This window comes from Mya arenaria, chromosome 7 (genome assembly GCF_026914265.1).
Source record: "Mya arenaria isolate MELC-2E11 chromosome 7, ASM2691426v1".
NCBI classification, from domain to species: domain Eukaryota; kingdom Metazoa; phylum Mollusca; class Bivalvia; order Myida; family Myidae; genus Mya; species Mya arenaria.
The window spans coordinates 22,872,129-22,887,415 of NC_069128.1; the positions used below are offsets into that span (position 1 = coordinate 22,872,129).

The 15,287-nt window shown below is 35.0% G+C and overlaps 1 protein-coding gene across 3 annotated transcripts in view; it reads left to right on the forward strand.

The window, feature by feature from the left end:
• The window catches only part of LOC128240624 (low-density lipoprotein receptor-related protein 2-like), a 145,934-nt gene that overhangs the window by 14,464 nt on the left and 116,183 nt on the right, over positions 1-15,287 (forward strand). For all 3 annotated transcript variants that reach the window (XM_052957329.1, XM_052957330.1, XM_052957331.1), the window contains exons 4-8: positions 3,726-3,901; positions 7,570-7,789; positions 8,257-8,446; positions 10,779-10,904; positions 11,225-11,403. In XM_052957329.1, coding sequence (XP_052813289.1) covers positions 3,726-3,901; positions 7,570-7,789; positions 8,257-8,446; positions 10,779-10,904; positions 11,225-11,403 — 891 coding nt within the window. The remainder of the gene's footprint in view (positions 1-3,725; positions 3,902-7,569; positions 7,790-8,256; positions 8,447-10,778; positions 10,905-11,224; positions 11,404-15,287) is intronic.

Genomic DNA, 15,287 nt, shown 5'->3' on the forward strand with positions numbered 1-15,287 from the left:
AACGGGAAAAAAGCAAATAATGGTGATACTATTTCTAATGAGGAATTTCAAACTTTCTTCAGTAATCTTATGTCAGGTGGTGATTTCAGAGGCGAGGAAGAATATAATGATTTTATTGGGGAATTTGATTCTGGTTTAGACCATAACTCTACTTTCGAGTCATTAGATCTGCCTATTTCAGATGATGAAATTTTGAAAGCTATCAAGAAGTTAGGTTCAAATAAGGCACCCTCTATTGACAACGTTTTATATGAGTATTTTAAGGTATCAGTACCACACATTATTAGACCATTGAATTCCTTTTTTAATCATATATTGAACACGAAATCGTTCCCTCGGTCATGGGCAACTGGTGTTGTTATTCCAATCTACAAAAAGGGAAACCAATCAGACCCTAACAATTACAGGGGGATAACTCTTACTAGCTGTTTTTCAAAATTATTTACCATCGTATTAAATGAAAGGCTGAAATTGTGGGCTGAAGAAAATAGTATTTTCACAGATGCTCAGTTTGGTTTTAAAAATAAGTATAGTACGGTTGATCCTGTCTTTATTTTGCACTCGTTGATTCAAAAACAGTTTGAAAGAAAAAAGAAGCTGTTTTGCTGTTTTATTGATTATAAAAAAGCTTATGATTGCATTGATAGAAGTAGGCTTTGGTATAAGTTTATAAAATTGGGAATCGACGGTAAAATTTTGTCCATTGTTCGATCTATGTATAGCGAGGTGAAACTTTGTGTAAAACACCTGGGAACATTGTCAGATTTTTTCAACAGTAACCTTGGCTTATTTCAAGGGGAGATAACCTCTCCGATATTTTTCTCACTTTTCTTGAACGATATTGAAATGCATTTGCAAGAAAATATAAATGACGGCATTACTGTCGACCAAATTTCAATATATCTACTGTTATTTGCAGACGATGCTGTTATTGTTTCAGAGACAAAGGATGGTTTGCAGAACTCTTTAAATAGTTTATATTCATATTGTCGCAAATGGAACCTCACGGTTAACATTGATAAAACTAAGGTTATGGTGTTTAGGAAAGGTGGTAGGTTGGGCAATAATGATAAATGGTTGTATAATAATCAGGAAGTTGAAATTGTTGGTTCTTTTAATTATCTAGGTGTTGTTTTTACCAGTGGCGGTTCTTTTATTCAAGCTGCCAAAACACTTGCAGGAAAGGGGTTGCGATCACTGCACGCACTTATGGGGCTGGTTCGTAATATTACAGTTCCAATTAATATCATGTTTAATCTCTTCGACTCTTATGTGTTATCTGGTTTAAACTACGGCTCTAAAGTGTGGGGCTATATGAATGCGGAAGTCTCAGAGAGAGTTCATAAGAAATTTTGTAAATGGGTGTTAAATGTTAAACAATCCACTAACACTTTGGCCTTGTATGGAGAGTTGGGTAGGTTCCCATTGTACATAGAACGTCATATTAGAATGGTGAAATACTTTTTAAAGCTCCACTCAGTAAAGCAAGAAAACTGTATTTTAAATGCTATATTACTTGATCAAATTTATAATGTAGATAACAACGTGTCAACCAAGAGCTGGGTGTCAAGAGTTCGTGACATCCTTCAATCATCTGGTCTTAATAGTGTATGGCTTTATCCTGGTTCTGTGAAAATTGAATGTTTTGTGCCTGTGCTTCGGAGTAGACTTCGAGATATTTATATTAGTAATTGGAGATCTGGGTTAGATCTATCCTCTGCTCTAGATGTATACCGTGAAATTAAAACTAGTTTTGAACAATCAGCGTATCTCAGTCTGGTAGAAAATACAAAATATAGAAATGTATTGGCTAAATTACGTCTTTCTTCGCATAAATTAAATATAGAGATAGGTCGACATAATACAATTCCTAGACATGAAAGAAAATGTACATTGTGTATTTTAAATGATATTGAGGACGAATTCCATTTTGTTCTTAAATGCCCTGTGTATGCAGACCTTAGACGCCAGTATATCCCTAAGTACTTTTATACTCATATTAGTTTGATGAAATATATTTTATTGATGCAAAGTAGTAATAAAATACTCATTAGAAAATTAGCAATGTATTGTGATAAGGCGTTCAAACTTCGTGATTCGTTGATATAAAGTATGTGTCATGGCTGTTTTCTATCTTATTTTTAATAGGGTAAAAACTCATATTGGGTTGGTGTATTGTCCTTATGTTTTGTTATTTCAGTACATGTTTGCATCATTTTCCTGGTCCTTACGATGTAATCAAATATACTTTCATTACCCATTATACGCAGTCATATGCGGCTATATACATAACCAATGCATGATTACTGTTTGATAAATTTTAAATAATGTCCGACAGTATGTATATTCAATTAAAAATTATATCATATGATATTAATTCATTCTCACATGTATATCCCAGAAACAATCAAATCAAATGTATTTAGCGTATAATATGCTATGTGTTAAAATTGTTGCATGCCATATATATATATATATGTATTTTTTGCTATTATGACGATAAGCTTGTAATGCTTAAGTCTAATAAATATTCTGTTCTGTTCTGTTCTGATTATATATGACACATGTTTGTGGTCCGTTATAAACATTGTACATGATTATATATGACACATGTTTGTGGTCCGTTATAAACATTGTACATGATGATTATATATGACACATGTTTGTGGTCCGTTATAAACATTGTACATGATTATATATGACACATGTTTGTGGTCCGTTATAAACATTGTACATGATTATATATGACACATGTTTGTGGTCCGTTATTAAAGTACATCACTTGCTATTATTATATGTATTGAAATATGTTATATAAAATTATGCTGTATGAGTTTGTAAGTATATATGCGTCCAAAGCTCTAACTTAAGGTTAGTGGTCATGAATAAAAATGTTTGAATAATCTGATAGATAGGTGCGCGTATATGGCGATTAATAGTTAAACGATGAAATGACATAAATACTGCACATGTGTGCGCATCAATTTTGATTAATAGTAAAACGATGAAATGACAGTAATACTGCACATGTGTGCACCTAGATTGCGACCAATTGTTAAACGATGAAACTGCAGTAATACAGCACATGTGTGCACCTAGATTGCGATCAATAGTTAAACAATTAAATTACACAAATACTGCACATGTGTGCGCATAGATGGCAATTTATAGTAAAACGATGAAATGGCATTAATACTGATCATGTGTGCGCATAGATGGAGATATGTAGTAAAAAGATCAAATGGCATAAATACTGCTCATGTGTGCGCATAAATGGCGATTGATAGTAAAGCGATGAAATGGCATTAATACTGCTCATGTGTGAGCATAGATGGCGATTTATAGTACAACGATGAAACTGTAGTAATACAGCTCAGATGAAATTGAAGTAATACTGCACAAGTATGCGCTAAGCTTGCGATTTATAGTAAAGCGATGGAATTCATATTGTTCATAAGTTCACCGATAAGCATGAAATGAATAAATTTCATCCACATATCGCACATATGTGTACGCACAGTTCGCGTTTAGTAGCAAACTTACATACATACATAACGTGATTGGGTTAAATCTATATGAGTTTAATCTGTGTTCATGCGCGAAATTTCACAAAGCCTTTCTGTATCGTAACGAGGTGTAGTGTTCTTTATGTGTACATAAACTTTAATGTATTTGACTAACGTCATACATGTGACATAAATTTCTATATAATATATCAATTTCAGGTTTTCCATACATCAGGTCCCATAGAGGATTTAGCAGTAGATTGGATCGGAGAAAACCTCTACTGGACGGATACAAATCTAGAAACAGTGAATGTGGGTAGTCTATCACGATTAGTGAGAATGACTTTATTTTCAACCAATGTTAGTAGTCCAAAGGGAATCGCTGTGGATCCTAGGTGAGTGTCATGGCTATCTTATAAATAAAATGGGCGTTAAAAGATGTATTTAGGAGTGGTCCATTATGCTTTTATATCATCTGGGCTGAGTGTAAATTCATGGTTTACATCAAGCCATGATACTGTACATCGCTCATCTGTTTGCCAAATGTATAAATATCATTTGGCTAGTTGACTCATTAAAACGATTTATTTGGTAGTAGTTAATATTGTCCAATCACTGAATCCAATCAATTCGGATACCTAATATTACACCAAAAGCTTAAGAGGTTGTATATGATTGGCCGCTGAGTATTTTAAACAATTTGCTGCTAAATAGTTTATGCAATTTGCTGCAGAAAACTTCATACAGTTGGCTGCTAAATACTTTAAACACTGGCTGATGAATACTTTAAACAATTAGCTACTGAATACTTTATACCATTGCTTGTTGAATACTTTATACAATTGCCTGCTGAATACTTCATACAATTGCTTGCTGAATACTTTTATGCAATTGCCTGCTGAATACTTCATACAATTGGCTGCTGAATACTTCATACAATTGACTGCTGAATACTTGATACAATTGCCTAAATACTCTATGTAATTGGCTGCTGAATACTTCATACAATTGGCTGCTGAATACTTGATACAATTGCCTGCTGAATACTTCATACAATTGGCCGCTGAATAATTCATAAAATTGCCTGCTGAATACTTCATACAATTGGCTGCTGAATACTTCATACAATTGGCTGCTGAATACTTCATACAGTTGGCTGCTGAATACTTCATACAATTGGCTGCTGAATACTTCATACAATTGACTGCTGAATACTTTATACAATTAGCTGCTGAATACTTCATACAATTGGCTGCTGAATACTTCATACAATTGGTTGCTGAATACTTCATACAATTGCTTGCTGAATACTTTTATACAATTGCCTGCTGAATACTTCATACAATTGGCTGCTGAATACTTCATACAATTGGCTGCTGAATACTTCATACAATTGACTGCTGAATACTTCATACAATTGGCTGCTGAATACTCTAAACAATTGGCTGCTGAATACTTCATATAATTGGCTGCTGAATACTTGATACAATTGCCTGCTGAATATTTCATACAATTGGCTGCTGAATACTTCATACAATTGCATGCTGAATACTTCAAACAGTTGGCTGCTGAATACTTCATACAATTGGCTGCTGAATACTTCATACAATTGGCTGCTGAATACTTCATACAATTGACTGCTGAATACTTTATACAATTGGCTGCTGAATACTTCATACAATTGGCTGCTGAATACTTCATACAATTGCCTGCTGAATACTTCATACAATTGGCTTCTGAATACTTCATACAATTGGCTGCTGAATACTTCATACAATTGGCTGCTGAATACTTCATACAATTGACTGCTGAATACTTCATACAGTTAGCTGCTGAATACTTCATACAATTGACTGCTGAATACTTCATACAATTGACTGCTGAATACTTCATACAATTGGCTGCTGAATTCTTCATACAATTGGCTGCTGAATACTCTATACAATTGACTGCTGAATACTTCATACAATTGGCTGCTGAATACTTCATACAATTGCCTGCTGAATTATTCATACAATTGGCTGCTGAATACTTCATACAGTTGGCTGCTGAAAACGTTAAAAAATTGGCTGCTGATTACTTTATACAATTGGCTGCTGAAAATCCACAATTGGCTGTTGAATACCCTATACAATTGACATTCGGAACTCCTCGGCCATTTTATCGAAAACAACCTCGGATGTATTTGGACGGTTTACATACTCAAAAAGTGGCACGTTTAAGTCCGCTGCAAGTAGATCGCGTAGTAATTTTATTTAGCAGTTAAACTTGACTTTACTCGTGGGAATTTTCATGATGTTTACAATAATTCACTTCACTGGCAATCAATTTAAACTGAGATCAATAAATACAACTCTAAAACAATGCTTTTAATTAATGATATAATTCAAAATTTTACGAACTACTTCAACTGATGTACCGGCATACATCCGAGGTTGTTTTTCGATAAAATGGCCGAGGAGTTCCGAATGTACAATTGACTGCTGAATACTTTATACAATTGACTGCTAAATACTCTATACAATTGACTGCTGAATACTTTATACAATTGACTGCTGAATACTTTATACAATTGACTGCTGAATACTTCATACAATTGGCTGCTGAATACTTCATACAATTGCCTGCTGAATTATTCATACAATTGGCTGCTGAATACTTCATACAGTTGGCTGCTGAAAACGTTAAAAAATTGGCTGCTGATTACTTTATACAATTGGCTGCTGAAAATCCACAATTGGCTGTTGAATACCCTATACAATTGACATTCGGAACTCCTCGGCCATTTTATCGAAAACAACCTCGGATGTATTTGGACGGTTTACATACTCAAAAAGTGGCACGTTTAAGTCCGCTGCAAGTAGATCGCGTAGTAATTTTATTTAGCAGTTAAACTTGACTTTACTCGTGGGAATTTTCATGATGTTTACAATAATTCACTTCACTGGCAATCAATTTAAACTGAGATCAATAAATACAACTCTTAAACAATGCTTTTAATTAATGATATAATTCAAAATTTTACGAACTACTTCAACTGATGTACCGGCATACATCCGAGGTTGTTTTTCGATAAAATGGCCGAGGAGTTCCGAATGTACAATTGACTGCTGAATACTTTATACAATTGACTGCTAAATACTCTATACAATTGACTGCTGAATACTTAATACAATTGACTGCTGAATACTTTATACAATTGACTGCTGAATACTTTATACAATTGACTGCTAAATACTTTATACAATTTACTGCTGAATACTCTATACAATTGACTGCTGAATACTTTATACAATTGACTGCTGATTACTCTATACATTTGACTGCTGAATACTCAATACAATTGACTGCTGAATACTCTATACAATTTACTGCTGAATACTCTATACAATTGACTGCTGAATACTTCATACAATTGACTGCTGAATACTTTATAAATTGACTGCTGAATACTCTATACAATTGACTGCTGAATACTATATACAATTGACTGCTGAATACTCTATACAATTGACTGCTGAATACTCTATACAATTGGCTATTGAATACATTATACGATTTCTGCTTTTAATGGCAAGCTTAAGGACTAGATGGGATGCAATATACATTTAAAAATCAACTAATTGATGACTAGCTGTAAGATATAAATGGTCAAATTAAAATCAACACCGGTAAGGGATATGTACTTATGGACTCTTTTAATTCATATTGAGATTTCTGATTCGACCGTTTGGTTTACACTCGTTTAATTAGCTCTGTTGTAGCGAACTCTGATAGCCCATGTAATCACATTCCTAAGTTAATATCAGTACTGGCGTCTACCTTAGGAGGTCGTGACAAAATTACCTGGAAAGGAACCGAAACCCGAACCTCTTGGTTGAGAAACCGATTTCTTTATCACTAGACTTCTCACACTTTCAGCCATTTTTACCTTTCATGTATTTGTTTTAGTATACTTAACAATTAAAATCACGATTCAATGTTACAGTTATCTTGTTCAATTATAGGTAGACACCGGGTCCCAACCTTGGATTCGACTATTTGAACATTATTTATTTTACAGCGATCGTCTTCTATTCTGGGTAGACACCGGGTCCGAGCTCCGAATTGAGAGGGCTGGTCTAGACGGTTCAGACAGAGTTGCAATAATTACAACAGATATTCATTACCCAACAAGTATAACTATCGATTACCCTGCAAAACGGTTGTACTTTTTGGATGAGAAATTAGGATATTTTGAGTTTTCTAACTACGATGGAAATGGCAGAAAAAAGGTTCATCATGTAAGTATTAATTAGCGTGTGTGTGTGCGTGTGCGTGCGTTGGTGTGTGCGTGCGTGCATGCGTGCGTGTGCGTGTGAGTGTCGGTGCGTGCGTATGTGTGTTCGTATTTGCGTGCGTGCGTGAGTGTTGCGTGCGTGTGTGTGTGTCGCTTGTCTCCATCTGTGCGTAAGGGTGATTGTATGTGTCTTATTTAGAAATGCATATGTATGTGTTAATCGGTACACTTTACTTACAAATAAAGTGTACAAAATAGTTCCTCATGAACAAACAAAATATTTCAAGGCCGACTTAGGGTGCCATACGTTGAATTAGAGAAGTGTCGAGTTGAGTTGAGGTGTGAATTTGCAATTAAATGTAGTGGATACTTTTAACTTCAGAATTAACATATCTGTAAGATAAACGCGGAGGGTACGCCATTTAAGTTTTGGTAATAAAACTTTTATTTAAACGACATCTTTTATTTCAGAATTTCGGAAGAGTGATAGACGTTCTTGTTTTTGAGCAGTCGCTTTATGCAACTACATCTTCCTTAGAAATGTGCAATAAATTCAACTGTTCTACAAGCATTTCCGCCTGTCCGACAGTCCAATTCCCCCATTCCGGCAACTACCAGAGAAGATATGTTACCTTGTATCATGCCATGAGACAACCTTCAGGTATGTTTTATAATTTATCTATTACGATAAACTTGCATTCCATGTGATAACAATGCCGGTATTGTACATAATGGGTATGACTACACTGTCTGTATTGTACATAATGGGTATGACTACACTGTCTGTATTAAACATATTGGGTATAATAACACTGCCTGTATTGTATATAGTGGGTATAATTGCGCTGCATGTATTGTACATAGCTGGTATAATTATACCGCCTGTTATATGCATAGTGGGTATGATTGCACTGACTGTATTGTACATAGTGTGTAAGATTACATTGTCTGTATAGTACATAGTAGGTATGATTACGCTGCCTGTATTGTTCCTTATGGGTATGATTACACTGCCTGTATTGTTCCTTATGGGTATGATTACACTGCCTGTATTGTTCCTTATAGGTATGATTACACTGCCTGTATTGTTCCTTATGGGTATGATTACACTGCCTGTATTGTTCCTTATAGATATGAGTACACTGCCTGTATTGTTCCTTATAGATATGATTACACTGCCTGTATTGTTCCTTATGGATATGATTAAACTGCCTGTATTGTTCCTTATAGATATGATTAAACTGCCTGTATTGTTCCTTATGGCTATGATTATAGTGCCTGTATTGTACATAGTTGGTATGATTATAGTGCCTGTATTGTACATAGTTGGTATGATTATAGTGCCTGTATTGTACATAGTTGGTATGATTATAGTGCCTGTATTGTACATAGTTGATATGATTATAGTGCCTGTATTGTATATAGCTGGTATGATTATAGTGCCTGTATTGTACATAGTAAATATAATTACACTGCCTGTATTGTTCCTTATGGATATGATTAAACTGCCTGTATTGTTCCTTATGGGTCTGATTATAGTGCCTGTATTGTACATAGTTGGTATGATTATAGTGCCTGTATTGTACATAGTTGGTATGATTATAGTGCCTGTATTGTATATAGCTGGTATGATTATAGTGCCTGTATTGTACATAGTAAATATAATTACACTGCCTGTATTGTTCCTTATGGATATGATTAAACTGCCTGTATTGTTCCTTATAGATATGATTAAACTGCCTGTATTGTTCCTTATGGGTATGATTATAGTGCCTGTATTGTACATAGTTGGTATGATTATAGTGCCTGTATTGTACATAGTAAATATAATTACACTGTCTGTATTGTTCCTTATGGGTATGATTACACTGTCTGTATTGTTCATTACAGGTATAATTACACTGTATTATGCCTGTATTGTACATAGTTGGTATGATTATAGTGCCTGTGTTGTACATAGTAAATATAATTACACTGTCTGAATTGTTCCTTATGGGTATGATTACACTGTTTGTATTTTTCATTACAGGGATAATTACACTGTATTATGCCTGTATTGTACATAGTTGGTATGATTATAGTGCCTGTGTTGTACATAGTAGGAATGATAATACTGCCTGTATTGTTCATAGTTTGCATTACTATACTGTCTGTATTGTACATAGTTGGCATTATTATATTGTCTGTTTTGTACATAGTGGGTATTACTACACTGCCTATATCGTACATTGTTGGTCTGATTGCCCTGTCTGTATTCTCCATAGTGGGTCTGATTACACTCTCTATTTTGTACATATTGGGCATGATTACTAGGCATGGTATGTTTGATTACCCTGACTGTATTGTACATAGTTGGTATAATTACACTGCCTGTATTGTACATAGTTGGTATGATTACACTGCCTGTATTCTAAATAGTGGGTATTATTACACTGCCTGTATTCTAAATAGATGGTATGATTACAATGGACTGTATTGAACATAGTGGGTATGATTACACTGCCTTTATTTAGTGGTAATGGTTACACTGCCTGTATTTTAAATAGTGGGTATGATTACACTGCCTGTATTGAACATAGTGGGTATGATTACACTGCCTGAATTGAACTTGGTTTGATTATATGCTACGTGGGCTGTATTCATAAATGTTTCGAAATATATTGAAATTAACATTATTATTTGACAAAGGATATTTTAAAATACACCTGATTTTCAAAATATAGACTTTATTCATTACCGGTCATATAAGAACCGTTTTCTTGCCTTTCGCCGTATTTTCCATTGTTTTATTCTAAATATGCCTACATATCCTGAGAGCATTCTTACAATTTATTTCTTAGCAGTGGCATGGCCGACTTTCCAAAATTTGCTGACTGAACTGTGTTAGATGCCTAGAAAAACTTATTCATGCCCTGTCGATTTGTTTATCTTTTAGTAGTCTGACAAAAACAAACACATATATTTCTAACGATGACCTAGTTGATGTATTTCAGCCCCAAATCCATGTGCAGAAAACAGATGTAGCCATCTGTGTCTTTTATCTCCAACGTCTGTAACGGCATATACGTGTGCTTGTCCGTTTGGTATGAGACTTGAAAATGGAAACGCTTGCGTTAACGGTATGGTTTTGTCTTAAAATATATTAAGTGTTAGTTTTTGATTTATAACGAGGTCGAACGTGAAACAAATGCAATGCACATATATAAATTATACACAACCTAAGTAAGGGACCAGTGTAAACAAATATCTGCATTCGAAAATCTAAAACTCTACAACTCAGGCATGCACATCTGGTTAAATAGACGAAATGTTTCGTGAGTTATCCAAGGTATAACATTTTATATTACATTATATTTTTCTAATAACTGAGTGATCTTGATTAACTGTTATATCTTTTTTTATTTTCTTTAATTAATAGCATTTCAATTATAATTTTTAGAGGAGGCTGATTTTCTCGTAGTTGCTTACCAGAAGGGAATAGCGATGTATAACATAACTGGATCATTTCGATACCAATTGCCAATGTTTCCTAGTTCGAATATGAAAAATGTGGTTTCTATAGCTTCAAATGATATCAAGAAGGAACTGCTAGTGATACAAAGTTCGGATGACAAGAATGTAAGTGTTGCTTTAAGTCAATATGTTTTATTCAATTCAATAATTAGTAATTGGCTTAAGATATTGAGCATTGAAGGGACCAAACAAAACAGATATAAAATTCATTACAACGCAGTCAATCGAACAAATTATAATTATGGTACAAGCTTCATAAGCGTATCAGACTGCCGGTGCAAGAATGTTGACTGTAACAACGGACTGGTTGCAGATGACTGTTACAAAGGACTGGTTACAATAGACTCATAAAAGTGGAGTGTTGACTGGTACAGAAGAAAGGTTACACTGAACTGTAACAGTTGACTGATGAAATTGACTGGTTACAGTAGACTGGTTTCAATAAACTTTTATATTTAACTGCTACAGATAAATGGTTACAGTAGACTAGTTACAATAGACTGGTACAAATTGACTTATATTTCACTGGTTACATTGACAATGACCAAGGTGACAATTGACTAGTTACGGTTGCCTGTTTACAGTATACTTTGACAATTGACTAGTTACAGTTGCCTGTTTACAGTATACTTTGACAATTGACTAGTTACAGTTGCCTGTTTACAGTATACTTTGACAGTTGACTAGTTACAGTTGCCTGTTTACAGTATACTTTGACAGTTGACTAGTTACAGTTGCCTGTGTACAGTATACTTTGACAGTTGACTCGTTACAGTTGCCTGTTTACAGTATACTTTGACAGTTGACTCGTTACAGTTGCCTGTGTACAGTATACTTTGACAATTGACTAGTTACAGTTGCCTGTTTACAGTATACTTTGACAATTGACTAGTTACAGTTGCCTGTGTACAGTATACTTTGACAATTGATTAGTTACAGTTGCCTGTTTACAGTATACTTTGACAATTGACTAGTTACAGTTGCCTGTTTACAGTATACTTTGACAATTGACTAGTTACAGTTGCCTGTGTACAGTATACTTTGACAATTGACTAGTTACAGTTGCCTGTGTACAGTATACTTTGACAATTGACTAGTTACAGTCGCCTGTTTACAGTATACTTTGACAATTGACTAGTTACAGTCGCCTGTTTACAGTATACTTTGACAGTTGACTAGTTACAGTCGCCTGTTTACAGTATACTTTGACAGTTGACTAGTTATAGTTGCCTGTTTACAGTATACTTTGACAGTTGACTCGTTACAGTTGCCTGTTTACAGTATACTTTGACAGTTGACTCGTTACAGTTGCCTGTTTACAGTATACTTTGACAGTTGACTAGTTACAGTTGCCTGTTTACAGTATACTTTGACAGTTGACTAGTTACAGTTGCCTGTTTACAGTATACTAGTTACAGTTGCCTGTTTACAGTATACTTTGACAGTTGACTAATTACAGTTGCCTGTGTACAGTATACTTTGACAGTTGACTCGTTACAGTTGCCTGTGTACAGTATACTTTGACAGTTGACTAGTTACAGTTGCCTGTGTACAGTATGCTTTGACAATTGACTAGTTACAGTTGCCTGTGTACAGTATACTTTGACAATTGACTAGTTACAGTTGCCTGTGTACAGTATACTTTGACAATTGACTAGTTACAGTTGCCTGTGTACAGTATACTTTGACAATTGACTAGTTACAGTTGCCTGTGTACAGTATACTTTGACAATTGACTAGTTACAGTTGCCTGTTTACAGTATACATTGACAATTGACTAGTTACAGTTGCCTGTTTACAGTATACATTGACAATTGACTAGTTACAGTTGCCTGTGTACAGTATACTTTGACAATTGACTAGTTACAGTTGCCTGTTTACAGTATATTTTGACAATTGACTAGTCACAGTTGCCTGTTTACAGTATACTTTTACAATTGACTAGTCACAGTTGCCTGTGTACAGTATACTTTGACAATTGACTAGTCACAGTTGCCTGTGTACAGTATACTTTGACAATTGACTAGTTACAGTTGCCTGTTTACAGTATACTTTGACAATTGACTAGTTACAGTTGCCTGTGTACAGTATACTTTGACAGTTGACTAGTTACAGTTGCCTGTGTACAGTATACTTTGACAGTTGACTAGTTACAGTTGCCTGTGTACAGTATACTTTGGCAGTTGACTAGTTACAGTTGCCTGTGTACAGTATACTTTGGCAGTTGACTAGTTACAGTTGCCTGTGTACAGTATACTTTGACAATTGACTAGTTACAGTTCCCTGTGTACAGTATACTTTGGCAGTTGACTCGTTACAGTTGCCTGTGTACAGTATACTTTTACAATTGACTAGTTACAGTTGCCTGTGTACAGTATACTTTGACAATTGACTAGTTACAGTTGCCTGTGTACAGTATACATTGACAATTGACTAGTTACAGTTGACTGTACAGTTCCCTGTGTACAGTATACTTTGACAATTGACTAGTTACAGTTGCCTGTGTACAGTATACTTTGGCAATTGACTCGTTACAGTTGCCTGTGTACAGTATACTTTTACAATTGACTCGTTACAGTTCCCTGTGTACAGTATACTTTGACAGTTGACTCGTTACAGTTGCCTGTGTACAGTATACTTTGACAGTTGACTAGTTACAGTTCCCTGTGTACAGTATACTTTGACAATTGACTCGTTACAGTTCCCTGTGTACAGTATACTTTGACAATTGACTAGTTACAGTTGCCTGTTTACAGTATACTTTGACAATTGACTAGTTACAGTTCCCTGTGTACAGTATACTTTTACAATTGACTCGTTACAGTTCCCTGTGTACAGTAAACTTTGACAATTGACTCGTTACAGCTGCCTGTGTACAGTATACTTTGACAATTGACTAGTTACAGTTCCCTGTGTACAGTATACTTTGACAATTGACTTGTTACAGTTGCCTGTGTACAGTACACTTTGACAATTGACTAGTTACAGTTGCCTGTTTACAGTATACTTTGACAATTGACTAGTTACAGTTGCCTGTTTACAGTATACTTTGACAATTGACTAGTTACAGTTGCCTGTGTACAGTATACTTTGACAGTTGACTCGTTACAGTTGCCTGTGTACAGTATACTTTGACAGTTGACTCGTTACAGTTGCCTGTGTACAGTATACTTTGACAATTGACTAGTTACAGTTACCTGTTTACAGTATACTTTGACAATTGACTAGTTACAGTTGCCTGTTTACAGTATACTTTGACAATTGACTAGTTACAGTTGCCTGTGTACAGTATACTTTGACAATTGACTAGTTACAGTTGCCTGTGTACAGTTGCCTGTGTACAGTGTACTTTGACAATTGACTTGTTACAGTTGCCTGTGTACAGTATACTTTGACAATTGACTAGTTACAGTTGCCTGTGTACAATATACTTTGACAATTGACTAGTTACAGTTGCCTGTTTACAGTATACTTTGACAATTGACTAGTTACAGTTGCCTGTATACAGTATACTTTGACAATTGACCAGTTACAGCCTGTTTACAGTATACTTTGACAATTGACTAGTTACAGTTACCTGTGTACAGTATACTTTGACAATTGACCAGTTACAGCCTGTTTACAGTATACTTTGACAATTGACTAGTTACAGTTGCCTGTGTACAGTATACTTTGACAGTTGACTAGTTACAGTTGCCTGTGTACAGTATACTTTGACAGTTGACTCGTTACAGTTGCCTGTGTACAGTATACTTTGACAGTTGACTCGTTACAGTTGCCTGTGTACAGTATACTTTGACAATTGACTCGTTACAGTTGCCTGTGTACAGTATACTTTGACAATTGACTCGTTACAGTTGCCTGTGTACAGTATACTTTGACAATTGACTAGTTACAGTTGCCTGTTTACAGTATACTTTGACAATTGACTAGTTACAGTTGCCTGTGTACAGTATACTTTGACAATTGACTAGTTACAGTTGCCTGTT